The sequence below is a fragment of the Kogia breviceps genome, chromosome 3 (assembly GCF_026419965.1).
Source record: "Kogia breviceps isolate mKogBre1 chromosome 3, mKogBre1 haplotype 1, whole genome shotgun sequence".
Taxonomy (NCBI): Eukaryota; Metazoa; Chordata; class Mammalia; order Artiodactyla; family Physeteridae; genus Kogia; species Kogia breviceps.
In genome coordinates, this window is record NC_081312.1 from 859,311 (window position 1) to 886,773 (window position 27,463).

A 27,463-nucleotide genomic window follows, 5' to 3' on the forward strand; every position below is an offset into this window, starting at 1 on the left:
GGATTGTCTCCCAAGGGCAGCAGGAGGGAATTTGGGGTGATGGAGCTGTTCCGTAGCGTGACTCTGGTGGATACACAACTGTATGCGTTTGTCAAAACCTACAGACCCGAACACTGCAGAGTGAATCTTACTGTATATACATTTAAATTTTTTGAAGTGCAAACACATCAATTTAAAAAAGGTAATTAGAGAGTACTGTAAACAACCATATGTCAACATTTCTGAAAACAGATGAAATGGACGAATCGTTAGAAAAATAGAATGGGCTAGAGGAAATAAAAATCTTGAATGGCCCTATGGCTAGCAAATCCATTGAAGCAGTATTCAACAGTCTTCACACGCGGACACTTGGGGCTGGAGGACGGTGACCCAAAGCCAGGGTCAGCTCTCCTGACCACGCTGACAGGAGACTCTTGGCTCTGACGGGCAGGGAGGGGCTGGGGGGGCGGGGACCCTGACACGCAGGCCGAAGAGGTAGCCCGCGGCCGCAGCGGGGGACAGGCGTCTGCCCACTGTCTCCCCGACACCGCTCGGGGTTTCTGGGGCTCAGCCTGGGACCACAGATGCCGCTGTGGCACCTGAGGGCGAGATAGGACGCGTGAAGGCTGATGGTGTAGCAGTAGCACTCGCACTTCTAGAAGGGCCCTGTCACTTCTGCCCACAGGAAGGCTTCACGGGGCAGCACACAGCCGCCAGCGATAAGGGGAAGTTCACGGTGGAGCCCGGGGCCTTTTTGCAGAATAAAGTCGGAAATACAAGTTTTCTACACAGTCACACTGCTGTAAGCGGGACGAAGAGGGCTCTCTGCGTAGAACCAGTAGAATGGGCCGTCCCCGGGGGACTGACCCCCAAAAGCATCCAGCTGGGAAAGGAAGAAGTAAAATGACCTCTCTTGGTAGGTGGTGTGATCTGACATGTAGAAAATCCTAAAGATTCCACACAAAAAACTGTTAGGACAAATAGATGATGTTAGCTTAGTAGCAGGATACAAAGTGAACCTGGGAGTCAGCTGTGTTTCTATTCACTAACAGCAAAGAAACTGGAAAGGAAATAAAGAGATCAGTTCCATTTTCTTTTCTTTCTTTCCTCCCGTGGGTCCCAAGAATTTGCATTTCTACCAAGTTCCCTAGGGATGCTGACGTGGCCAGTCTGGGATAGAAAACAGTTCCATTTTCAGTGGCATCAAAAATAATAAACTACTTAGGAATGAACTGACCCAAGGCGAGAAAAGCCTTGTGCAATGGAAGCCACGGAGAAGTGAAGAAGGACACAAGTGAAGGGCCCACATCCCACGCGCAGGGATTGGAGGGCTCACCGTTCTTACAAAGTGATCTACAGAGCCACCGTAAACCCTACCCTAGTCCCAGTGATGTGCATTTTTCCCCCCAGAAATAGCCATCCTAAAATTCATATGGACCCTCAGGGACCCCAAACAGCCCAGGGAATTAACCCTCCTGGGGTAGAGATGGATGCCTCCCCACCTCCCCCGAGCCTGGCCGGCAGAGGCGTCGGGAGAGCACGCAGGGACAAGGGGGCGGGGGCGGGGGCGGGAGGGACGGGGCCGCGCCCGCGCCGGGGAAGGAAGCCAGACAGGGAGCCAATTCTGCGGCCGAGGCCTGACGTCAGTGTCCCAGCTCAGCCGGGGGAGACTCTGCCCACACCTCGCAGGCGCTAACGCCCCTCCTGGGGTCCTGTCCGCACCCCATCCTAACCGGGGGAGCCAGGCCACCTGACCCGCACAGGGAGGAAAATGGGCCAGGGGTGGGCGGGCGGGCGGGGGAGGGGGGGCTCCTCCTGGTGGCCTGGGGCCCTTGCCAGGGTTCCTGCACGTCCGTGCGCGACAGCGTGCGTGTGCGTGAGTGCGTGTGCGTGAGTGCGTGTGCGTGAGTGCGTGTGCGCCTACGTGCCGCACGCGCGTGCCTCGGGTTCACTCGTGTGTGGGTAAATCCGTGAGCCTTGGTGTCGCAGGTGGTGAGGAAGCTGATGGGGTGCCAGCAGGCCTGGGGTGGAAGAGGCCCGTCCAGGTGGGTGAGGGCAGTGACAGGTCAAAGGTGCGGAAGTGGGGGGAGCTCTGCCACGGACCCGAATTTTCTGAGGTGGGAGGAGCCCATGCGATTGGAGTGGAAGAGACAGCTGCGCACGCGCACGCAGGCCTCAGGTCCGGCTGCAATGCTCCTGGCCACCCACCAGGGTTGTGGTCACACTCCCGGAGCGACCACAGTGCCTCTTGCGGTGCCTGCTGACTTGAGGGACCCCCTCCTCCAGCTGTGGGCTCCTGGAGGGTCGTGATCCCCGCCTTCCAGGACCTTCCGCGGGGCAGTGCACGCAGCGGGTGCTCCGCAAACGCTCGCTGGGTTGAGCAGATGGCCAGACCAGCCCTAGTTCCCCCAGCCCAGCAGCCCCACCCCCCGGGTGTTACCCAAACTGCTGCAAGGAGGTTGGCGGGAGCTCCAGCGCCCTGCAGAGGAAACTGATTGCTTCCGGTGCGAGCAGTGTACTCCCACGTCGGCCGGGGTGTCTTCCACATGGGGCTGCTGCCTCCGCCTCGTCTGTCTGGGGAGCGGGGTGGGGGGAGAAGGGAGCGAGGGGGCAGGGGAGCCCCATCCCTGGCATGTTTCCTCCCCAGGTCACTTCTGCTTTTTCCTCAGTGGCAGCAAGTGACAGGTGGGGGAGGGCACAGCGCCTCAGGCCCTGCTGGGCAGCTACAGACCTCGAAGCACGTTCTCACCGCCCCCCCACCTCCTGGCACCTCGGCAGCTTTGCAGCAGCTTCGGGCTTCCCAGGTCTGGGTTGGTGGTGGGGCAGGGGCAGCCCCTTTGGGCAGGGCTGCTGGGCGGCCTGTGTCCCCGTCCACCCTCCTCCCACGAGGGCATCAGAGCAGCACCTAACAGGGGGCCTGCTTTAAACCCGCCCACAGGCCTTCGGGGCTCCCTACCACGAAGGCAGTGCCGACGTTTGGGGCTGGAAAATTCTTTGCGGTGGAAGAGGGCTGTCCTGGGCGTCAGGGCTTGTCTGGCGTCGTGCCTAGCCTCCCCCACCCGATGCTAGCAGCACCTCCACCCCAGCTGTGAAACCCAAAACCGTCTCCAGAAAGGCTCAATGTCCCCTGGGGACGAAATCGCCCCATCTGGGGACCCCGGGCAAGGTCTTGGGCCTGGATGGGTTGCAAAGAAGTGAGGCCCTCGGGGCCTCAGAGGCAGGGGATCCAGTGGGAAGGCTTCTGCTTTCACTCCCGAGCGCCATCTGCGGCCGAGCTGGGAGGCCGACTGGAAAGAAGGCGGGCGCTCGGACGCGCGGTCTGGGAGCCGCGCCACCCTGCCACACGGCCTGCTGCTCCCGGCTGCCTCTCGGTTTCTGCCTTATAGCTCTCGCTGGACCGAGCTTTCCAAAGCGCCTGCGGCAGGGCAGGTGAGGGGCTGCACCCACCTGCACTTCTGCCGGGCAGAGGCTGTTCTGCCGTCCCTCTGGGGGCGGCCTGGGGTGGCCCTGGTCTTTGGAACCCTTCCTGTGTCATGGGATCCGTAGGGCAAAACAAGCAGCTCCCAAAGGCCGCTGAGGCTGGACCGCGAGGGCCCGAGGGCCTCACTCCCGGAAGGGCAGCAGGGCTGAGGGAGGGCAGGGGTCCCTTACCTGGGGCGGGGAGAGTATCTTGCCCCTGCTTTGGGCCTGGCACACAGTAGGTGCTTAATAAAACAGCTGTTGGCCGAGCGAATGGCCTCCTTGTGTGGCCCTGTGCACATCCTGTCTGCAGAGAGGCTCCCTCACCCGGCGCCTTCCCGAGTCCTCTGGAGGGGGTAGCCCTGGACAGCATGAGCACCCGCCAGCAGGGCTGGCTCGGGGTCCCCGGCCAGGGGTGCTGAGAGCCGTGGACACTGTCCACCGGGCGTCTGCCTGCTGAGACTCCCTCCCTGGGGGGCCATGGGCCGCGTCCACGCGGATGCCGGTGCCTCTGCCCTGCACGTCTCCGCCTGCAGAAGCTCCTCGCACACCTTCAGTATTAATTCTTATTAATTGTAGCACCCGGGCTCTGCTGTTCTGTCTTTGTGCGTTAACTTGGTCCAGGCATCCCCTCGGACTAGAGGGACAAAGAGAGGGGGAGGCCCTGTCGTACGAGCCGGATTCGGTGTGACGGTGACCCTGTCCTATGTCTGGAACCCGCTGGTGCCCCCAACAGACACCGGTGATCGCGGGTCCCCAAAATATCACCCAGACAAAGTGTCACTTGACGCTTCCTTTCTTCTTTTCTTAATTATTTTTGACTGCATTGGGTCTTCGTTGCCACGCGCAGGCTTTCTCTAGCTGCGGTGAGCGGGGGCTACTCTTCATTGCGGTGTGCGGGCTTCTCTTTGTTGCGGAGCATGGACTCTAGGCACGTGGGTTTCAGTAGTTGTGGCACGTGGACTCAGGAGTTGTGGCTCGCGGGCTCCAGAGCGCAGGCTCAGTAGTTGTGGCGCACGGGCTTAGCTGCTCCGCGGCATGTGGGATCTTCCCAGACCAGGACTTGAACCCACGTCCCCAGCATTGGCAGGCGGATTCTTAACCATCTGCACCACCAGGGAAGTCCCTTGACACTTTCTACTGAAGAGTGATGGGTCTTTCCAGAAATTCTGGAATGAACAGTAAGGTTATTTGCTATATTTAGCTTCCCTGGGAGGAGAACCATTGTGTCAGTGGAGACAGGGGTGTAGCAAATCCTGTTAATGCTGGTGGGCCAGAGCCATGTGGGCCAGAAGCCACATGGGTTGATGGTTTTGATTCTCCCTGTGGGTCCAGCTTCCTAGGCTTGGGGGTGGTGGGTCTCCTGGGGTTTCTGGGGGGAGAAAGCCACCTTCAGAGGAGCTGATCCAGCCTTTCCATTGGGGCCTTCTCCCCTCCATCTGCCCCCCTCATCCCTCCCCCAAGCCCCCTCTCCCAGTTTCTCTCTGGGGTCCTCCTCCTCCTAGATCAACCCCCCTCTGGACGCTTTTCTCATCTGGGGGCAGTTTCACCTCTGGGTCTGGGCAGTGTGCGCCTCACCCACCAGTCTGGGACCTGCCCTTGCCAGGTGGGAGGGAAGCTGGTGACCACGTGTGTCCAAGGCAGCGCACCCCCAATACCCAAATGCCCCTTCTTGCTTAGGAAGAGCACCCAGGGTCAGTGGGCACAGTGGAATCAAAGACCACATTCCCCAGCCGCCCCTGCAGCTGGGCGTGGCCACAGGACTGCATTCCTGAGGAGGCAAGACCACAAGCATTGGGTGGGGATTCTGGGTGTCTCCTCAAAGGGGAGGGGCCCCACCGTCCTCCACCTCCTTCCTTCCTGACACCTGGAATGCAGATGTGAAGGCTGGAGCTCAAGTAGCCATTTTTGACCAAGAGACAAGGTACCTGGTTTCCCAAGAGCGAGCGAGCAAGCGAGTGAGAGAGAGGGAGGAAACCCCTGTGTGTTCAGCATGGTTGTCTGGGGTTTCTGAGGTGATGGGTAGCCTGTCCTGGGCTGATCTAGGGCACACTACAACTTTGTTGAAACCATGACCCATGATTCACACTCAGAGTGTGCCCTGGTAAGAGGAACACGGGCTGGTAATGAGTTTCAGAATCACCAAGCTCTTGGGGTAACAGCTTCTCAAAAGCCCCTTTCCATTCCCAGCCTCTTCTCTCTCAGGGAAACTCTCTCCGAAACTGCCCTGAAAGCCCCTTCCCTGGCTGGTGCCGGGGAACTCCTGCCCTCTTATGAGAGCACTGAGTCCCATAGAAACCCCCCGAAGCCCCCTGCCTCCCCCTCCCCCAGCCGGATTCAGTGACTCAGCATCACTGAGGCTCAAAAGTGGGGGAGCGGGGAGAGGTCAGCAGTCAGGGAAGCCTGGCAGACTCACTGGAAGAAGAAAGAAAACCGATCATCTCAGCCAATGGGATCCGGCGTCGCACAAACGGACTGACACACACGACGGAGTAGGGCCCACTCCAGGCACGTGGTGTGTGGTGATCGATGGACAAAATTTACCATAATAACAAAGCTGAAGAGACAGACCATGTAATCATCCCCACAGAGGCAGGGCGGACGGTTCATCGAGTTTGGGATAATTCGAGTGTCCTCGAGAGTAACGACTGTGGTCAATGGAAACACACTGAAGATATACAAAACCCACGGGTCCTGCACGCCCGTGTTCACAGCAGCGCTACACATGGCAGCCCAAAGGGCGAAGCAACCCACGTGTCCACGGACGGATGATGGATGAACAGATGTGGCCCACGCACACAGTGGAAGAGGATTCAGCCATAATGAGGAGCGAAGTTCTGACGCCTGCTCCAACACGGTGGACCTCCAGGACCTCACGCCGAGTGAAGTAAACCGGTCACAGAAGGACAGATCCCCTGCGATCCCACCCATGTGAGGTCCCCAGAGCAGCCAGAGTCCTAGAGACAGAGGTAGGATGGTGGGGGCAGGGGCTGGAATAGGGGATGGGCAGCGAGTGTTTAATGGGGACGGAGTCTCTGTCTGGGCGGATGACGTAGATGACGGTAGAGGCGGCGCGGCGCTCGCACGACTGTGTGAGTATACTTGTCACTGAGCTGTTGACTTAAAAGAGGTTAAAATGGTAAATCTTACGTTATGTATAATTTACCACAATAAAAATCCCTGAGTCCTTAATGATACTCGGGGAGAGGGTGAGAGAGAGTCCAAGACCTTGGCTACAGCAGGAGCAGACTGTCGCCTGTCGGTTGGGCGGAGAGGGGAGGGACAGCTCATTTCCCCCCTGAACCTGCCGGAGGACACAGGTGGAAACGTCACATAATGGGAAAGTCACCACTTAGCCAAGCAAGCAAGGTGGCTGCCCTGGGATGGGGAGTGGGGGGTACAGCCCCAGGAGGGGCGGCCAGGATGCCGGGGGGCGTCCACCCCCCCAGCTATGACCCGCCCTGTCGAAGGGGGGGCTGTTGTCGCTGTGATTCCGGTGCCAGAAGCGTCGAACTGAACCTGCTGGGGCTTTAGAACCACTTCCCAGTCACGGGAAACCCGTGATGGAGAACCACGTACAGTGACTCCGGCAGGACCCAATCAAGCAAATCTAGAACGTGCGACGCTTTAGGAGACAGGCCCCTTCAGAAAGCGAACGTCACGGGCGCAAGGGGTCGGGGCGCTGCTTCCGAGCGAGGAGACCAAGAGGCCTGCCGTCAACCAGGTGCGCAGCCCCTGCTGTAAACACCTGGGGACAGCCAGGCCGGCTCTCGGGGGCCGAGGGGCGCAGAGGGCGGGCAGGACACGCCCGTGGCTCTGGAGGTGAACTCGGAGGCTCTGGGTGCCGAGCCAGGGGCCCGATTCTGCTGGCAAACACGAAGCCCGTCTAGGGCATCTTCGTGCCTGTTGAACGTGGGTGGTGGTCCCCTCCTTCCCTTATGAAACCTGTAGGAGCAGTGAGGGGAGTGGAGACGTTGCCCGGAGGCGCACGGTGCCTGGCAGAGGCCCGGAGGGCGTCGCCACCGCCCGCCCTCTTACCTCTTCTGGAGTTTGTATCCGTGAATATTCGACCCACTTAAAACGGTGAACAATGTCCCCCTGTCATGAGGTGATGAAAGTGAGGTCGCAGACAGGATCAGTGAGGAAACCCTCCTGGGTTCACAGACACCTGCCTGGTGGGGGTGAGACCACGGAAGCTAGTGGCCTCTTCTCAAGGGGCATATTGTCAAGAGGGGGCTACAGGGTCCCCCTTTGTCCTGCCTGAAAGACACTCAGCCTCCAGAAAAAGCACCCAGCCCCCTCACCCCCCCAAACCCCTTCCCCACGCCTGCTTTGCTGGTCAGGAATTGTGCTCGGAAGGGGGTGGGGTGGGCACAGCTGCCACCCCCCAGCTCACAGCCCTCCACTCCCGCCCCAGGGGCCCAGGCTTCCCTTCCCAGGCCCCCCTGAAGACCCCAAGGGGAGGATTCGGCTGCCACCCCTGACCCGACAGTCGCGGCACAGAGGGTGACGGTGGCCGGGGTTTCGCGCCCAAGCGCGTCAGTTGGGTGCGGGGCAGCCCGGGAATCCGCGGGCCTCTGGGTGGGAGTGCGGGAGGGGACAGTCCCTGGGAGGGCCTGGGCCCCCATGATGACAGCTGTCCCCCGCCACCCCTGAGGGTGCCTGGCCCACTGGCTGGATGTGGGCCCCGCCTCACTCGGGCCCCAGGGGTGTGGGCACCACCCACCCGGCCCCCCAGAGCCTCAGCTGTACCTGCCACTCTGCTCATTGGGAAGAGCTGCCCTGGGCAGGTGCCCGGGAAGGCTGAGGTGAGCCTGTGCTCAGAGCTGACGTGCTCGGCACCCAGCTCTCCGGGTGCTCCGCGTCCCACCCTCCCTGAGGAGCTTCGGGGCGGAGATGGGGGGACCGAGAGGGAGCCAGTCTCCAGCCACGCGTCGGGCCCCCCCTCCCGGGCTTCCCTGGCCCTGGATGTGGGTGGGGGGCGGTGGCCTCGGTTCCAACGCCGCCTACCGCCCCTGCTGTGGTGCTGGACACAGGTCACTGTTGGTGGGCCCAGCCCTGCACTGGGCTGCAGAGCCAGGTCTGCAGTGGGGACGCAGGGAGGGGCGCACGGCACCTCCGTCTCACCCCGAAACTCAGAACCAGTCCCGGGTGGTCAGCCAAGGTTGCGGTCACCTGCCGCCCCCCGCGACACTGGCCACGTGCTTTAGGCTATGACCCCGCAAGCCGGAGAGAGACACACGAGACCCCCCACCGCCAGCGTGGACACTGGGTCCCCGGGGGATCCCACGCGGCGTCTGAAGAGAAACCCACCCTCAGAGGCCTCCTGGCCTGGCTGGGATCGGCGTTAGGGGCTCAGAGACACCACCTCGACGGAGTGTGCTGACCCACCCCAGGACGGGCAGCGGGGAGGGCGGGCTCCAGGTGAGACGTGTGGGCGCTGGGGACAGGGGCTGTCCCGGGGCCACGGTGGGCAGTGCCCCACGGGGGTCCCTGGGAAGGCAAGGCCTCCTGCAGATGGCCCTGCTCTGTGCCCAGCAGCCTGGGAGGGGCCGGGCCAGGCCTGAGGAGCTGGGGTCCGTGCCCCCGGGGGTCCAGCCGCAGCTGTCTGGGAACGCTAGCCACCAGCAGCTCATGCGAGCTGGTCCCGGGTCCGGCCCGAGCTGCCTAGGACGGTCCTAGGAAGGTCCACGAGAAGTGGCGCTGAGGCCATTTGCAGCAAGGTGATGAGGCCACAATCTCACCACCAGTGAGAAGGCTCCTCAGCGGGGCTGGCCAACCCCAAGTCTCGCTCTGTTTGCGGTTTGGGGAGTTTTAGAGACACTCCTGCTACTTCCTGAAAGCTCTCAACTGCGTCTGCAGGGAGACAGCACGAGGGTGGCTCCGGGTGGGCCCTGAGTAAGTCCCGGGCCCCTGTGCATGGAGCAGTCGGGGTGGGGGTCTGAAAGCAGAGTGATTCATCGGCATAAAGGTGGGGGTTTGGTGGAAGGTCTTCACCTGGGCTCCTTCACCAAGAGAGGCCCCGGGGCGCCACAAATGCGGTGGCAGGGCGGGGGACTGGGGGAGGGGCGGTCCCTCTGCTGTGCCCCTTCAGAGCTGCTGAGACCCCCCCCTGCAGAGTCCCCCGCCCCCCGGCCGCAGTGCGGGGCGGCTGGGAGCCGGAGCCGGGGGCTCACACCCGCCGGAAGCTCTCCTTGCCCCAGCCCGGGCGCTCGGGGACTTCCCCGGGGCGGCGTGCTTGTCGCTGATTCTCGGAGGCGACGGGGGGGTGGGGGTGGGGGGCAGCCTGGCGGGGTGGGTATGACGCGCGGCCACCCTGGCCTCCAGGGCCTGCTGGGGCCAGAGGCACGTGGGCAAGAGGAGGGACGGAAGGACAGGGGCTCTCTGCTGGGGTGGGCAGCCAGCCTGGTCCTGAGGCTGGGCAGCTCGCAGGCTTCCTGGGACGGGGCCCGGCGCCAGGCACTGGGGGGGCTCCCGTAGGTGTCTGCCGAGAACGGTGGCAGGGGATGGGCGCTGAGGAAGGGGTTCTTCCCGGCGTCTCTGCCTGGACGGGGACCAGGCGATGTTTTAGGGGTTCCTCCAGGCAGAAGGGAGAGGACGGAAATGCCTCCGGTGTCGGCGGGACAAGGTGCGGGTGCTCTACCTCCCTAGCCATCAAAGAGACAGAGGTGCGTTTTAGAAGGCACACTATAAAAAATCTACCTAAATGGGGGAAGTGGAGATGGACTCCTGCTGTGCCGGTGAGATGGGGGCCCCTGGTTCAGCTGCCTGAGAGCAAAGAGCTCAGGGGCTGCAGGGGCTGGTAAGTCAGGAGCTCCGTCCCCAAAGGGTAACCTGCGCAGAGACAGAAATGAAGTCAAAGCCCTGAGTGCGGGCAGGCGGGAGTGAGAGGCTGGAGGAGCCCGACAGGCCCAGCCGCAGTGGAAGGTCAAGACGCTCCCGCAGACCCACAGTGATGATGGGTAGCTGGGGACCAGGTTCCATGGCAACGGGGCACCGGGAGGTGAGGGCACTGGGCGTGCTGGACGACGGCTCGTTCCCTGTGCTTTTGCGTTTGTTTGAAGAGCTCCAGACGAAGACGTCTGAAAGTGTATCTTAAATGACGGGAGGGACCCACTGCACTCGCAGGGCACAGGGCGTCGGGGGCCAGCGCTGGGGGCCAGGTCACTCTTTACTGTGTCACGTGAGCATCCATCCGGACGCAGCGCTGCCTGCGGGGCTTCCGTGGGCCCTGCGGGGATGTGCAGGCACCAGGGTGGTGCCCGGGGCCAGAGGGGGTGGGGACGGGAGGCAGGGGCCGCTCGAGCCCAGGGGTGGGTGCGTAGGGGCTTCGGGCTGACCTGGGCCACCCACCCCACGGCCTGTGGCTGTCACGGCGCCCCTGGAGCACAGAGCGGGGACAGAGGCCCTGAGCCCACCAGGCTGGCATTCTGGGCAGGAAGGGCGGTGAGGCTGCTGGTGTGGAAGACGCGTCCCTCTTGGCACCCGACCCCAGGGGAGGACAAGGGGGCACCCAGGCCTACTGGCTCCTGGACAGCAAGAGCCCCAGCTGCCAGTGGGGAGGGGCCACGGGCACCCTGGGGCTGGCGGGTTGGGGACACCAGGAGGGGACCGTCCACAGTCGCCCGGGGAGGAGGCCAGGGCGGAGCCCTGAAGCCGTGTGTCCATTGGGCAGGGAAAGGCCAGGACGAAGCCCACGGCTGGACCGAGCTCTGCTGGGCAAAAGGCCGGGGGTGGGTGCGGGGGCAGGTGCCCAGGCCTGCAGGCGTGAGCGGGGCAGAGCGGCACCCGGGGCGTGGGGCGGTCCCAGCGCCTGGCTTCTCCGGCCTGGGCCTCCTGTGGCCCCCGGTCCTCTCGATGTGGCCCCCGCACCCTGCCAGGGCAGGCAGACTGTGGGTGCCTGACAGCCAGGGACGCGGCCCCGGATCTGGAACCAGTGCCCTGCCCTGCACAGGCTGCACAGGCCAGGGGAGCCGAGCAGGGGCCCCAGCACTGCACAGTGTCAGTTGGCCCGCTTCCTCTGGCTTTTGCAGAAGTGACTTCTAGAGACGGTGCAGAAGTGACTTCTAGAGACAGTGGTCTCCTTTCTGCCGCCACCTGCATCGGGGAAGAGCCGGGCGGCGCAGCCCCTGGGGGAAGGGACCACCTCCCGGTTTTCCAGAATCGCAGTTCTGACAGAGGACTCGGGCCCAGGGTGAGGCTTTTGTGTCCCTCCCAGGCTCACAGGGCTCAGGGGCGTCTGGACAGCCCCCAGGTGGGCTGGCACCCCTGCCGCTCATGTGGGCCACCCGCACAGTTGGAGACCCTCCTGGACCCCCCTTCGTGAGGCTCAGCCCTCCCTCACCCCCGAGCTGACCGGGCCACAGACCCGCGTGCCACGCTGACCCCACCCGGTGGCCGCCCTGAGTACCGTGGACCATCTCCTTAGAGGGCAGAGTGCTTGCTCTGCTTGAGGGCCTCAGGGCCAGGCACGGAGCTCAGCCAGAGCCCCCCTGGGTGGCCCCCTGCCTGACTTGCTGGGGGCTGACTGAGCGAGGGGGCTGCAGGGGGGGACGGGGAGGCCCAGGGACCCTCCAGGCCCATATGCCCACCAGTCGGTCAGGAAGTCAGTTTCGAAAGATCAGTGCGTTTCTTGATTCTTTGTTGCCTCAGCGCCTTACCTTTGTCTGTATTTTCGAGGTCTTGCTTACAAATTCGAAGTCCATGAACTCTCTGCAGTTTCAAGTAAACACCTTGGCTTCCTGTTATTTCCCTGGTGGTTCATCTGTTGTCAGCACAGCCGGACCTCCCAGTGTTGGGGCGCGGGGCGTGCACCTGCGGACGCCCCTCGGGGCTGGGGCCTCCGCCTGACGGGGGCTGCGGGTGGGGTCTGGGCCTGGCTCCAGGCTGGCTGAGGGAGGGTTTAGAGAGCCCGCCTCCCCCATAGCCTCTCTAGCTGACCGGATGGAGCTTAGGTTAGGGGCACCTCTGGCTCAGGAAGGAAGCAGAGAGATGGGGGAGCCAGGAACCTGCCCCACCTGCCAGCACCCCTGGGCCTGTCTACCTCTGTCGTGGGCAGTCTCCCAGGGGTCCCGGGCCCTTTCACAGGAGCAATGTCCATGCACTTTGCATCTCAGGAAACTCTTTCACCAGGAAAAATTCCTCGGAAGGATTTTATCTGCTCAAAAGTGAAGCGCAGGGCTTCCCTGGTGGCCCCCAAATAAATAAATTTATTTTTTTTTAAATGAAGCACATTGAAGATTTTCTTTAATTGATTAATTTTATTTTTGGCTGTGTTGGGTCTTTGTTGCTGCCCGCGGGCTCTCTCTAGTTGCGGCGAGCAGGGGCTACTCTTCATTGTGGTGCGCGGGCTTCTCATCGCGGTGGCTTCTCGTTGCGGAGCACGGGCTCTAGGTGCGTGGGCTTCAGTAGTTGTGGCACACAGACTCAGTAGTTGTGACTCGCAGTCTCTAGAGCCCAGGCTCAGTAATTGTGGCACACGGGCTTAGCTGCTCCGCGGCATGTGGGATCTTCCCGGACCAGGGCTCGAACCCGTGTCCCCTGCATCGGCAGGCGGATTCTTAACCACTGCTCCACCAGGGAAGCCCGCATTGAAGATTTCTGAGACATGTTACCAGATTGTGCTAGCAAACATCTGTGCCCGTTTCTGCTCCCCACACAGTGAGGGACCCCACTTCCTCACTCTCTTGCCAATGCTAAGAATTAAAGTCCTTTATTTTTGCCAACCTGATAGGCAAGAAAAAGACCACCGTTTGGTTGCTTACGTTCGCAGTTCTTTGACTGTATAAGTGAAGTTGAGCTCTTTCACATTTGTAGGAGGTGCTTTTACTTCTTCTGTGAATGATCGGCTTTGACACTCATTTCTGTTGATTTGTGGGAGCCCTTCTCATGTTAAGCCTCGGCTGCTGTACCCACAGGGTGAATACAAGACTTGGCGCTAACCACTTGTCAAATAACTTAATTTGTGATTTAATCTGATTTCCCTATAAAGCAATTTCAACCCATCCTTTCTCCAGGTCACGTGAAGCTCGGAGGAAACGTCTCAACAGGCGCGTCATATGACCTACACCGCAGCCCCATCCTGAGCCCAGAGCTGGCAGACATGACAGGTGAGAGCCCCACCCCGTGCCTCCTTTGACTTGGAACATTTAGGAGGGAGCCCGTGAGAATTTTTCTACCAATCTACTTTGTCTCGTAACAGGGAAAATTACTTCAAAAAGTAGCATGCAAAAGTAGACTTCTCCAGGGACTTTCCTGGTGGCGCAGTGGCTAAGACTCCACGCTCCCAATGCAGGGGACCCGGGTTCGATCCCTAGTCAGGGAGCTAGATCCCACATGCTGCAACTAAGAGTTTGCATGCCGCAACTAAAAAGATCCCGCATGCCGCCGCGACTAAGACCTGACGCAGCCAAATAAATTTAAAAAAAAAAAAAAAAAAGTAGACTTCTTGAAAGAAAAAAACTAACTCAGAAACAGTAAAGCCGGAGGCTTTCCATCAAGACATCAGGAAGCACCCACTTGTTAACTGTCTTGAAGTGCTAGAAAAGAACCCAGAACAGGACTGAAGGAGAAGCGGAGGCTCTGGGGTCCACCTGGGCCCCGTATCCTGCCCACTTCCTGTGAGAGACCCCGTGCCAAGCCACGGCTGCCCTACAGAGCCTCCTTCCCCTCCCGGGGGCTCGTGTGCCCGGGCCCAGGAGACTCCCTTCCCGAGCGGTCAGAGCCCCCTGAGAGCCCCGCGGTGGGAGGGGCGGGCTCTCACCTGTGCGCCCAGTGCTGGCCGCCGGGCGGCTGGGGGGCGGGGGCTGGGCGGGGGCAGGTGAAGACGAGGGGCCACATGCCGGCCCTGTGGCCCCAGTGGGTAGCGTGTGGCCGCACTAACTATACCGAGTCCAGCTGGCGCCCTGGCGGGGGGCCGCGTTGGCAGGGGTGGCTGGCGGCAGCGAGGGGCCCACAGGCCTCACCCGGGCCTCCGCTTGGGCTTGGGGTTCCCTCGCGCTCTGCCCCCCAGAGCGTGGCGAGACAGGGTCGGCGCCGGGATGGGGCAGGGCAGCGCTGGGGTCCAGGGGGTGGGGCTGGTGCCTTGGAGGACTCGCGTGGCCGAGAGGGACGGGCCGTCCAAGCGGGGCCGGCCTGGGCAGACAGGTGTCGCCTTTCTCCCAGCTGAGCAGCGCCCCGCGTGGCCCAGGTGCCACCCGCGCACCGTCGGCCCCTCCGCTTGGTGCGGCCCGACTCCCGCCTGGAGACTGACAGCCGGGTCTGACGGTCCCCGACACCCTCCGTCTGCACGTGGAAGGGAGCCCACATCCCGGAGGTTAGGGCCATAGGTGGGGGCCCACAAAAGGGGCCGCCTTGCGCCCATCGGGACGGCCACTGTCAACACCGAAGTACCAAGTGCTAGCGAGGATGAGGAGAAATGGGAGGCCCCGTGCGCTGTCCTTTGCAATGGAAAATGGAGCAGCTGCCTGGGAAAGCGGTATGGAGACGCCTCAAACAGCTCAACTAGAGACTCACCATACGATCCAGCAACCCACAAAAGAGAAGTGAACTTGGGACTCTTCCCTGGCAGTCCAGTGGTTAAGAATCGGCCTTCCAATGCAGGCGACTAGGGTTCGATCCCTGATCAGGGAACTAAGATCCCACGTGCCGCAGGGCCGCTAAGCCCACGCGCCACAGCAAAGAGCCTGCGTGTGGCAGGCAGCTGAGACCCAACGCAGCCAAAAATAAATAAAAATAAATAAGAAGTGAGCACAGGTGTGGAAGAGGCATTTGCACACCCGTGTTCATGCCAGCACTACTCACAATGGCCAAGGTGTGGAAGTAGCCCAAGTGGCCATAGGCAGATGAGCGGGAAACCCTACCGTGGTCCATCCACACCGTCGGCTATTACTCTGTCCTAAAAAGGAAGGACGCTCTGACACGTGGACCCCGAGAGCATGGCGCAAGGCGAAATAGGCCAGTCACAGGATGGCACCTTTACGACCCACTCCCAGCAAGGGCTGGGGGAGGAGTGGGCAGTGAGTATTTAACGGGGACAGAGTTTCAGTTTTGCAAGATGAGAGATTCGGGAAGTAGATATGGTGACGGCTGCACAGCAACGCGAATGTACTTAATGCCGCAGAAGCGGACACTTAAAATGGTTCAGGGCTTCCCTGGCGGCGCAGTGGTTGAGAGTCCGCCTGCCGATGCGGGGGACGCGGGTTCGTGCCCCAGTCCGGGAAGATCCCACATGCCGCGGAGCGGCTGGGCCCGTGAGCCGTGGCCGCTGAGCCTGCGCGTCCGGAGTCTGTGCTCCGCAACGGGAGAGGCCACAAGAGTGAGAGGCCCGCGTACCGCAAAAAATAATAATAATAAAATAAAAAAATAAAATGGTTAAGATGGTCACCTTTATCTTATGTATATTTTACCAGAATTTTAAAAATTGGGAAAAACGAGTGAGTGCCACAGAAGTGTGTCAGGAGCGCACTGGGGCGCCGACGGCTCCGTCACCCTGGGGGCGTTCACAGCGAGCCTCCAGCTGAAGAACCAGCACTGCTCTCTGCCCGCCTCCACCGTCCTGCCGCTAATTTCTGCAGCAGGTCACCCTGCGGGGGGCCGGGGGTGCTGAAAACCACGCATGGGCACTGGGGCCGAGTCCCCTGGACGGCTGCCCGCGACCCCACGGCCGTGTCAGCGTTGGGACGCACCGAGGTTTCCTTGGCTGTTGGATGTGCATGTGGAAGGGTCCAGGGGTCTTCAGCCTAAGCGGCTAAAGGGCTTCCAGGCCCCAGGGGTCACTGGGCTGTGGAACAAGGGCCACGTTCTCCGCTGTCACTGAGGCCACCCCAGGCCCGTCCAGCCCGCTGTCCACCGCCCTGGCCGGGTCACGGGGCCACCACCGCCAGAGGCTGCCGCGGCTGAGCGGCAACGTGAAGCCCCGCCTGCGGATCCCGCTGACCCCGAGGGGCTGCTCCGTCCACAGTCTGCTGTCGGAGGTGCACCGGCCTAAACGCGGCAGCATCTCCCGAGGCCAGGGCACAGGCTCTGGGAGGTGTGCGTCCCCCCGTGGCCTCCCAGATGTTCCTGTCGCATGGCAGGTCCCGGGGGCGGGTCAGGACGGAGCGGGTCCAGGGAGGCTCTGGGCACAGGTCAGGCAGTGGGTGCTGGGGTCACCGCCATGAGAGGGGCCCCGGAGAAGCGGGCTGGGCGGGAGAGGAGGGCGCCTGGGACACGCTGGCTTCCTTCCCCACGTCGTGTGGGTTCCCTCAGCCCGGGGAGCCCCCGGTGTGAATCACCGCGGTGCCCGCGGATCCTTAGACGGGGGCCAGGGGGTCACCCCTACGGCAGGGCGCTTTGTCCCATGACTCATTCCTGGTCCCCTGGGAAACAGCTGGTGGGGAGGCAGGTGAGGGCACCACCTCGCAGGTGCCTGGGGCCTGGAGCACTCCTCCTCACTGGCTTCTTTCCCCCTGTTGAGGGGGGGTGGTGACTGGTGTCCCAGGTGGGGCTTAAGGGGAGGGCAGGTGGGCATCCAGGCCCTGCCTTCCTCCTGGCTCCTCCATGACAAGCAGGCCCTGGAGCTTGGAGGAGCCTCAGTGCCAGTCTGTGGCTCTTCCCAGCCCCCCCACCCCAGCAGGGACCCCAAAGCCCTGGTGAGCTTCCGCTTCCCATGCTGCGGCCCACCAGCCCGGCTCTGCACGGTCCCGGTACGAACCCCGCGCAGCCCAGGTGACGCATCTGAAGAGCATCGTGACAGCTTGGCTGAGCCCACGCGGGTGGAGGAAAGTCGGAGCGGGCCGCGGGCCGCGGGCTGTGGGCAGCCCTGGGTGGTGTGACGCCGAGGTCACTCTGAGCTGGGCTTCACATGACGCCTGACGGTGGCGACTGTCCCATGTAACTGGCGCTTAGAATCAACAGAGGGACGCTGAGAGGCCTAAGGTTTCAGGGCTCATTTCATATTTATGGACTGATTCCGTATCGTTTGTTTCTTGAGGGGACGGCAGGTGAGCCCTGGCGCCCACGTGGGAAGGGCGTGGGCTCTGAATTGGGGCACCTGCATAGGGACCCCAAAGTTCAGCCCCGCTATGAGGCCCGGATGGAGAGCGGCCCTGGAGTAAATCCAAGGACTCCTGCCCTCCGGCCACCCGAGCTGGGGCAGAGGTCCCAGGCGGCCGGCTCCAGCCAGCCCACAACCCCTCGGAGGACAGCCCCTCCCAGTCAGGAAGCGCCCTCGGATGACATCAGGCGTGAGCTCACAACCACCTCAAGACGTGCGAGGGAGCCGGCCCGTGGGAGGATGTGCAGGCACCGTGCCGTGCGGGGGTCCTGCCTCCAAGACTGCAGGTGCTGGGAGGGTCACGCACAGTGACCTCAGTACGTCGGGTGAACGTCAGGAGATCAGAGGCGGAAGGAAAAACATGAGCAGAGAACAGGAGACTCGAAAGGGAGCCAGATGGAGCGTCTAGAAATGAGACACGATCCCTGAATTTTAACGCGGTGAATGAGTAAAAACAAAGAAAACCTGCCAATTAGACACAGACACAAAGAGCTCCCAAACTCAGGTTCAATGTCAGTAGGTTGCCTGGACAGACGGAGGGTCCTGCGAGATGGGGGAGCGGGGGAGGGTGCAGAGCGAGGTGAGCATGGGGCGAGAGGACCAGCACGTGCCTGACCAGAGCCCCAGGAGGCAAACAGAGGGGCGCCCGGAGCGCTGGGGTGTACAGAGTCTCAGATTCAGGCGTCCGAGGGCACGGCAGCTAGACGGCAGGCGGCCGCTGTCGCAGCTTCAGAAGCCAGAAGATGGGCTGCAGCGGGGCCGGAGCTAGATCAGACCCCTGGGGGAACTGTCCTCCAGAATCGGGGTAAAAGTGCATTTCAGATGAACCGAAGCTGGGGCAGGCTCTGGTGCACAGGGCTTGCGAGGGCTGTCTTCAGGGAAAGGAGGGAATGACCTCGGAAATGCAGCAGATGAAGGACGGGGAGCGGGCAGCAGACTGGCCGACACGTGGGCAGCTGTGAACAGGGGTGGAGAGTGTGGAGTCACAGCGACCACCACGGCGGGAATAGTAATGATAACAACGTCTGAGCTGGGAGGTTAAGCAGGCAGAGAACCCACACACCTGACATAACTGGCCCGGAATTGCACATCAGCCAAACGCGGGGCCATTAGAGCAACAGCGTCCCAGGGTTCGTGCCCACGCAGGAGGTGAAGGTTCTGACTAACTTTAGACGCTACTAAATATGCATGTTAAACGTCCAGGGTACTCTCGAAAAGATTAAAAATGGCTTAATAATCTCCAAGCCAGTAAAGGGGGAAATAGACTAAAAACTAAACTCAGTAAATCCAAAAGATGTATTGTTTGCTAGGGCTGCTGTAACAAAGGACCACAGACCAGGTGATTTTTTTTTTTTTTACTTTATTTTTTGGCTGGTTGGGTCTTCATTGCTGCGTGTGGTATTGCTCTAGTTGTGGCGAGCGGGGGCTACTCTTCGTTGTGGTGTGTGGGCTTCTCATTGCGGTGGCTTCTATTGTTGCAGAGCACAGGCTCTAGGTGCACAGGCTTCAGTAGTTGTGGCACGCGGGCTCAGTAGTTGTGGCTCACGGGCTCAGTAGTTGTGACACACGGGTTTAGTTGCTCGGCGGCATGTGGGATCTTCCCGGACCAGGGCTCGAACCCGTGTCCCGTGCGTTGGCAGACGGATTCTTAACCGCTGCACCATCAGGGAAGCCCAGACCAGACGATTTAAATCACAGACATGTCTTCTGTTGTAGCCCTGGAGGCTGGAAGTCCGAGATGGAGGTGTGGGCGGGCTGCGTTCTTCCAAGGCCTCTCTCCTGGGCTTGGGATCGCCGTCTTCTCCCTGTCCTCACGTCGGCTTTTGTTCACACGTGTCCCTGGGTTTCAATGTCCCCTTTTTATAAGGACACAGTCATACTGGATCAGGACCCACCCTAAAGAACTCATTTTGACTTGATCTCCTCTGTAAAGACCCCATCTCAAAATCCAAGCGCGTTTTGAGGTCCTGGGGGTTAGGACCCCACATATCTTTTTTTTTGAGGGGGGGACACAGTTCAACTCATAACGGAAGGCAAATAGAGAATAAATTCTCTTCAAGCCCATAGACAACACTTTGGAAAATGACTCAGTCAGTTGACAAGGCCTTGTGTCCTCGAGGCCATCGGCTGCTGCGGGAGGGGTGATCTTTAGGAAACCATCTGGAAAACTTTAACCCCGGCTCGCCCAGTCCGCAGCCGACGAGAGCCTTCTTGTGCTGTCACGTCTGATCCAGGTGGTTCCCAGCGACACCCACCCTCACGCTGTCTCTGCTCCACAGGAAATGCCACCCAGGCGGCCAGCCCTCTGCCAGGGGCCCTGTCGACTGGCGTGTCTCCCCAGAACTGCACGGTGCCCTTCAACGACAGCAGGGTGTTCCTGGTGACTGTGTACAGCACGGTGTGCCTGCTGGGCCTGCCGGCCAACTGCCTGACGGCCTGGCTGACGCTGCTGCAGGCGCGCCAGGGCCACGTGCTGGCCGTCTACCTCTTCTGCCTGGCGCTGTGCGAGCTGCTCTACGTCGGCACCCTGCCGCTCTGGGTCGTCTACATCCAGAACGGGCACCGCTGGCTCCTGGGCCCGCGGGCCTGCAAGGTGACCGCCTACATCTTTTTCTGCAACCTCTACGTCAGCATCCTCTTCCTGTGCTGCATCTCCTGCGACCGCTTCCTGGCGGTCGTGTACGCTCTGGAGATGCGAGGCCGCCGCCACCAGAAGACCGCCATCCTCGTCTCCGTGTCCGTCTTCGTTCTCGTGGGGCTCGTCCACTACCCGGTGTTTCAGATGGAGGAGGAGGAGACCTGCTTTGAGACACTGCCGGTGGACCGCGAGATCGCCGGGTACTACTACACGCGCTTCGCCGTGGGCTTCGCCGCCCCCCTGTCTGTCATCGCCTTCACCAACCAGCGCATCTTCAGGAGTATCCAGCGGAGCAGCAGCCTGGGCGCCGCCCAGAAGGCCAAGGTGAGGCGCCTGGCCATCGCGGTCGTGGCCATCTTCCTGTCCTGCTTCGCCCCTTACCACCTGGTCCTCCTGGTCAAAGCCATAGCCTTCTCCTACTACAAAGGAGACATGGGCCCTGTGTGCGCCTTCGAGATCAACCTGTACACGGTCTCCGTGCTGTTCCTGGGCCTGGCCACGGTGAACAGCGTGGCTGACCCCATCATATATGTGCTGGCCACAGAAGTTTCACGCCAAGAAGTGTCCAGAATCCACAAGGGGTGGAAAAAGTGGTCCATGAAGACGGACGTCGCCAAGCTCACGTATCTGAAGGATTCCGAGGAGGCACGATCGCCCACATAGCTCACGAACGGCTACGCCTTCCCCAAGCCCGTCCGCGCACCAGGGCCACCGGCGGGCGCGTGGGCCTCGCCGTGCACCCAGAGGGCCTGACTGAGGAGTCCCGCTGAACCCGGCGTGGGAGTCCGGGGCCAGTCGCTCGCTTCCCACGGAGCCTGCCCTCCGGTGCCCACCGCACTGGCTGTGGAGGACCCTCTGGATGACACGCCGCAGATCTCTCGTTCCTGGAGCTTCTGCCCCTTGGGGGGCCCAGCCCCCCAGGCTTTTCCAGTGGGAGCAGCAGCCCCACGAGGGAGGCGGCAGCACGCCGAGGGTAAGGGCGAGCCTGCCAGCTGCAGGGAGAGCCCGTGGCAGGCAGGAGGGCTTGTTCTGGCTGGCGCTCTCGGCCGTTGGCGCCCCGCAGGGTCGCAGGCAGAGGCCGCGTGACCGCCCGGTGCCGCCGGCAGCGGGCACAGGCCGTGCGCGGTGGGTGCCTGTCGGCCTCCGTGTGATGGCTTTATTTCCCGCGCTTTTCCGCAAGCGTTGCTTGGATGACTGTGACGGTACGTGGCGGGGCGTTTCTCCCCAGACTGTCAGTGTCAGCCAGGCCCCTTCCTGCGGTGGCTGCTCACGGGGCCTTGGCTGGGGCCTCTCTGCGCTGCAGCCCCTGAGGGCAGCCCAGGGGCGGGGCGCACCCACATGGCCTCCGGAGGGAGCCCCAGGTGCTCGCGGCGGCAATGCCCATCAGCCGGGGGGGCCGGGGGGCACCCCAGGCGGGGTGACACTCCGCCAATGGGCTCCGAGGACGGCGGTGAGTCCTCCGCACCGAGGCGTCCCAGCTCCGCTGCCGGGGAGAAGCCGCCGAGGGCCAGGCCAGGCCACAGCGCTACCTCGGCTCCCCCATCCGTGACAGGGCCGGTGACACCCACCTCAGCGGGTCGGCATTGGGGACTGACCACGCCCACCGCTTATGTTCGCGTTTCCCCAAGGCAGCGGCGACGGATGCTCTTCTTTGTGAGAGACCCTGAGAGGATACGTGATTTAGAAAATACGTTTAGAAATAAGAACGCAAGAACATACGTCGGGGCCAACTTCCTAACCTGGGGTAACGTCATTTTACCTTCTCAGCAAGCGTGGCCCTCTGGGGACCTCCCGGAGGGCCAAGCCCTGGGAGGGGCGTGCGCCTGGGCTCTCCAGGTGACGGGCCGGCTTCTAGAACAGTCTGGAGTATTCAGGTCCGGGACCGCAGGGCGTTTCGACAACGTCTGACGCATGACTTCCCGGGGCTGCTGCAACTAATTACCGCAAACTGGAGGCCGTAAGGCAAACAGGATCCTCTCAGCCTTCTCGGGGCTGGAGGTTGGAGACCACGGCGTGGGCAGGGCTCCTTCTGGCAGCTCTCAGGGTGGCGGGTTCCATGCCTTGCTCTCGGCCTCTGGTGCTGCTGCGAACCCCAGGGTTCACCCCCCTCTCTGTCTCTCTTCTGTCTCTTTGGACTTAGGGCTCCCCTGGATAATCCAGGGTGAGCTCAGCGCTGCATCCTTAGCCAAAGCCTCTCTCTAAATAAGGCTCCGCCCCCAGATTCCGGGGAGTAGGACGAGACAGATCCTTCCGGGGGCCACCAGTCTATCCACTCAGAATGGCAGGAAGGAGCAAGAACCCTGCTCTGTGGCTCCCGGGGGAGGAGCGGCCCCCAGACTCACCGCCCACCCCTGGTCACTCCGCACCTGTCACCATCCACTTGGCGGTGACCGTGACGAACGGGGAAGACAGGGTTACCGCGCGAGCACCCCGCGGCTGTGCTCTGGCCTCCCAGTGGCTGCGAAAATCTGCTGTACAAAAATAAGAATGATGGTGGTCGCTCTGTCTTCTTCATTAATAGCCTTTCCTGGCAGCCTCTCGCCGCTTCCTTGGCAGTTCTAGGAAAAATTCCCGGCATCCGAAATCCCAGCCCGGGGCTCTCCCTCCAGCCCCCTCAGCTGGCAAACCGCCCCCGCAGGGCCGTCCTTGCACCCTAGCCTCTCGGGCAGCGTCACCGGCCCTGGGGTTTCGGCATCTTACGCCTCAATTTCGGTCGCGGGGGTGAAGCTCACACTCCCACCGAGGGGGGCATCAGGGCCGCGCGAGCAGCGTCCCCACCTCCCCGTCCGTGCGAGTCCGGGCTGCTGAAACAGATGATCGCAAACCAGGACGAAATGCCTTAAACCAGCGGGAACCTACCCTTTCACAGCTCCGAGGCCCCAAGTCCAAAACCAAGGCGTCTGCAGGGCCGCGCTCCCTCCAGAGGCTCTAGGGGACAGTCCTTCCTGCCTTTTTTAGCCTCTGGTGGCTCTAGGGGTCCCTGGGCCTGTGGCTGCATCACCCCAATCTCTGCTTCTGTCTTCACGTGCCCCCTTCTGTGTCCCCCCGGGTTGCCCCTTCCATATCGAGGCTGCGTGGTGGGCCCCAGCGGCCGTCTGGATGCCTGGCGCTGGGCCTGTCGGGTCCGCAGTCACCCTGGCCCGGCGGCTCAGTGGCGGGGCACCGCTTTCTGTCCGCTCTCTCCGGGGAGCTCAGAGCCTGCCTCGCCCGCACCAGGGTGTGCCCAGGATGTGCGAGGCGCAGGGGAATCGGATGGGGGCTGGGTGAGAACTGTGCCCGCCGGGCCCGCACCCTCCACCCTCGGGCCGTGGGGCTTCATCCACCCTGGCCCGGGGGTAGCGGGTGTGTGAACCTTAGCGGTGGGCCTGTCCTGTCCACCCTGCCCCTCCTCTCTCCCTCTGTCCTCTCATGGGACTGTCTCAGAGGACCGCCTGTGTGTGTGTGTGTGTGATGTGACCCTGGACGCAAGCCCCCAGCCCCCAGCCCCCCGCGAAGGGGCTTCCCAGTTAGTTCAACACCACCTCTTCACACCCAGGCTGGGAACTGCCTACTTTTCCATCTTTTGCTGACATCACGCAACCAATAAATGGCCCCTTTCTTTCCCGGGCAGGATCCCAGCAAGCGCCGCCCGGCCCGCCAGCTCCCCACTGGGGCAGAGGTAGGGCTCAGGCCCCGCGAGCCGCTGACTCGGGAGAGGGGCTGCCAGGACTTTGCCGGGAGGGGTGGCCTGGAGGGTCTCCCCCCCTGGGGCGCCTCAGAGGGTGCCTGCAGGATGACATGGGACCACATGCAATTAGAAGGTGGCTGCGTGGAGGGGCTGTCACCGCTGGGGAGGGCAGGCTCCGTGCTCAGGGCCCAGCCACGTCCCCGTCCGCCATCCACAGCCCTTAGTGGAGGGGCTGCCCCGGGGGCCCCGAGGGAGGGGCTGGGCTCTGGTCACCTGCCAGCTCCGTGCTGGACACAGGGCCACCCAGGGCATGAGCTGGCCCTGCCCTGGAGGCCGAGACCCTGGGGAGCAGCTGTGGGGGCGGTGGTCAAGGGTCCACCTTGGCCCAAGGCACAGTCTTCCTGGGCACACACCTCCCCTCCCCTCCTATGGTGGCTGAACCTTCGTTCACCGCCCAGACTTTCTCCTTCATCTGACTCACGTTGCTCAGGGACACTTCTCACGTTCATAGTGGGGTCACAGAGCCTGAGAGCCGGTCAGACAGCCTCTCCTCCCCCCTCCCCCCCCTCCCGCCCTCCCCCTCCCCCCCCACCCCTCCACCCCTCCACAAAATGCTCCCCACGGTTCCCCGAGGTGGGGAGGGAGCCAGGCACAGTGAGGCCCCCCTTGCTGTCCTGGGGTCCATGGAAGGAGGCAGGAACTGAGGAGGGGAGCCCCGGGACCCCTCGGGGCTGCCCGGCCACCTCGAGCAGCCCAGGCTACACTCTGGGGCTCTTTCCTCGAGGGTGTCCCAGACCAGCGCTCCCTGGAGGGACACCCTGCTCTTTGTTCAGGGAGCTGGTGTATTCCCAGCTCCCTGGACAGGTCCCGTGCCTGAAAAGGGCCTGTTGCTGTTCCCTGAGGGACCGACGGTCGCGTGCGTGGGCGAGCCCCCTGCCAGCTGGGGAGACCCACCCAGGCTCCCCCGACGTTTCAGCACTCACATGTGTCCAAGTATTTGAAAGGTCGACAACCTAACAGCCCCGTTCCACCAGACACACCCCGGCCAGCCGCCAGCCCCGACAAGTACAGCCGCACATCGGGTGCAGCGTCAGGCCCCGTGACGCTGTCCGCTCTCCCGGGGAGAGTGAAGGGCCCACCGTCACTCCGCCGGGCTCGCGAGTGGCCGCAGCCCACAGGTGTGCACACCGGGCAGATCCCCTGGGGACAGGCCCGAGGAGAAGCCGCGGCAGCGGCGGGGGAGGTGAGCTCTGCGAATCCTGGGGTCCCATGGACTGGGGTTGGTCTAGAAGAGGCGCACGGCCCCAGGAGGCACACCACTGCTGCCCAAAGCCTCCTGACCCAGCGCGAGAGAGCTGCCGGGGAGGTCCTCCTGAGTGGGCTGGAAAGCACGCTGACATTCGTGGGAGCGCTTGGTCCTAGCGGGGAAGCCGCCGCGCTCCCCGTGTTTACTCTAAGACCTTCCAGAAACCCCGGACGTCGGAGGACAGCTCGCTTTGCACGAGGTATTTCAGCCCCGCCAGCCCGGCGTCGTCACCTGTGATTTGGGAATGGCCACAGCACCTGCCCGCAGGGCTGTTGGGGACGTTCACTGACATCATGTCTGTCCCCCGCTTAAGCTGTGCCTGACACCGAGTGGGCGCTCAAAACTCAGAGCCTCGTTTCAGCTTGCTGGGTGGTCTTTCCCCGGGGTCCTGCGAAGACCCAAGTTCTTGGTGACCAAGGCCCGCCTGTGCCCGTGACGGCCCCTAGAGGGCGCCCGCGAGGCTGAGCGCGCCGTGCATGTCCGGCCCGCGGCCGCCAGGGGGCAGCACCACCCGAGGAGGCGGCGGCGGCGGCGGCGGACTCGGCGGCCCCACCGCGGCCTGGGTCCGAGCGGCCCTTCCTCGCCGGATCCGGACCCCTTAGAGCGGTTCTCGCGGGAGAAACCGCGCGGGGCCACGCAGGCAGGGCGTGCGGAGCCGGGCCCAGAGCCCTGTCTGAGAAGGGGAAGAGAAACCGAGAGAGGCCCTGCGCCCGGTGGCAGGTGACAGTGACGTGATGGCTGACGGTGACATCAACCAGTGCTCCCGGCCTCGTGCGAATCCGGAGAAACTGCAGGGTCACGGGGCTTCGGGGCCGGGCCGCGGGGGATGGGAGCACACCCCTGGGGTGGGGAGGGCGAGGACCAGCAGGGCCGGCGGTGGCCCTGTCCCTGCGCTCCGGGCAGAGCGGAGGTGGCCAGGGCCGCACAGCAGGGAGGCCCCCCGGGAGGCACCCAGAGCGCACCCGCCACCAGCCGGGGCAGCTGCTGTGGACACGGTCTGCAGGTGACCCGGCAATGGCACTCCGAGGGCGTAGCCAGGAGCGTTGAAAGCATCCGAGTACCCAAATGTTGGGAGCAGCAGCAGCCCCGGTAGCCAGACGTCTACAGCAAAACGTGGTCTGCCACACACGGGCTGTTACTCGGCCGCGCAAAGGAATGAAGTTCTGACACCTGTTAAAAGTGTGGCTGAGCCTCAAAAACATGCTGCGTGTATCTGTGGATACACTAAAATCACTGGCTTGTACACTTTAAAAGGGTGAGCTGTATGGTATGTGGTCACACCTCAATAAAGCTGTTGAAAAAAAAAAAAGACACATCAGACCCCCTTCATCCAGACTGCAGACCCAAGGCCCCTGAAGGGACATTCTGGGGCCACCACAGCTCAAAGGAGGGTGGGCTGAGAGGGCTCAGCCCCAGTGGCCCCCATGTATCCCCCACTCATGGCTCTGGGTCTCCACAGCCCCCTAGTGACAGAGGCCTAGGTTTCAGGCAATGGGCAGGCAGGGTGGGCAGGGTGGCTGAGGGTCTCGAGTGGGCTCTGCCCTCAGCCCTGCCAGACCACCTCCCAGCCTCACCCCAGGGTGTCAGGTGAGGTAAGCAGGATACCTGTTGTTTCTGATGCTCAGGAGATAATCACCTTCCTCCATCATGACCATTCCTGACCCGCCTGGAGATGACAGCCCACCCTGCCCTGCCCGCCGCCCCTCCACTGCTGGGTTTGGGCCTGGGTGGGCTCTGATTGCTTCTCAAGTTTCAGCCTACATCAGAATCCCCTGGTGGGCCTGTTGAAACACAGACAGACAGAGCCTAGCCCCAGAGCTTCTGGGTTGGAGAATTTCCATCCATAACAAGTTCCCAGAAGATATTGCTGCTGGGGTGTGCAGGCCTACACCTGGAGAACCTCTGCCCTAAGCCAAACGCCATTGGAAAGGCATGTGTTCAATTCTGGCCAGTGAGAGGTGGGCCAGGACTTCAGTTTGTCTCCTGGAGGAAAGGCTCTCTCTTTCCCCAGAACTCCTGTGAGACTGGGTGCAAGGTCTGGTGCTGCTGCAGCCACTCTGAGACGCTGGGGGCAAAGCCATCTGCGCAGGAAGCCCACACACAGGGGAGGACCTTTGTGCTCTGCACCTGCCCATCCTGCTCCTTGGCCTCTTCAGAGCTAGTGGCATTTGCCTCCAGTCCACCACAGCTCCTGTGCCCAGGGCCTGCTCCACATCAGAAGGTGTGCCAGCCACATGCTGATCAACCCCTTTTACTTCCTTCAGCTCTCTCATGCTGCCTCCCCTGCCGTGTCTCTTCAGTTTCACAAGGACACCGTTTTCTTTCCTTTATTATTACATCCATGTATACTTACAGAAGTTGCACTTTTCCTAAACATTT

The 27,463-nt window shown here is 62.2% G+C and overlaps 1 protein-coding gene across 3 annotated transcripts; it reads left to right on the top strand.

The window, feature by feature from the left end:
- The first annotated feature begins 1,933 nt into the window (after nt 1–1,933).
- GPR132 (G protein-coupled receptor 132) lies at nt 1,934–21,808 on the top strand. 3 transcript variants are annotated; one of them, XM_067027624.1, is made up of 3 exons: nt 1,934–2,024; nt 13,455–13,547; nt 19,753–21,808. In XM_067027624.1, the coding sequence occupies exons 2-3, from the start codon at nt 13,541–13,543 to the stop codon at nt 20,772–20,774; spliced, it is 1,029 nt and encodes a 342-aa protein (XP_066883725.1). In that variant the 5' UTR covers nt 1,934–2,024; nt 13,455–13,540; the 3' UTR covers nt 20,775–21,808. The 3 variants fall into 3 exon arrangements, 2 of the variants coding, with proteins under 2 accessions (XP_066883725.1, XP_066883726.1); XR_010839359.1 differs by lacking the exon at nt 19,753–21,808 and adding an exon at nt 14,602–14,636 and having other exon boundaries at nt 1,942–2,024; XM_067027625.1 differs by lacking the exon at nt 1,934–2,024 and adding an exon at nt 9,294–9,336 and having other exon boundaries at nt 19,753–21,286.
- Nucleotides 21,809–27,463: the final 5,655 nt, after the last annotated feature.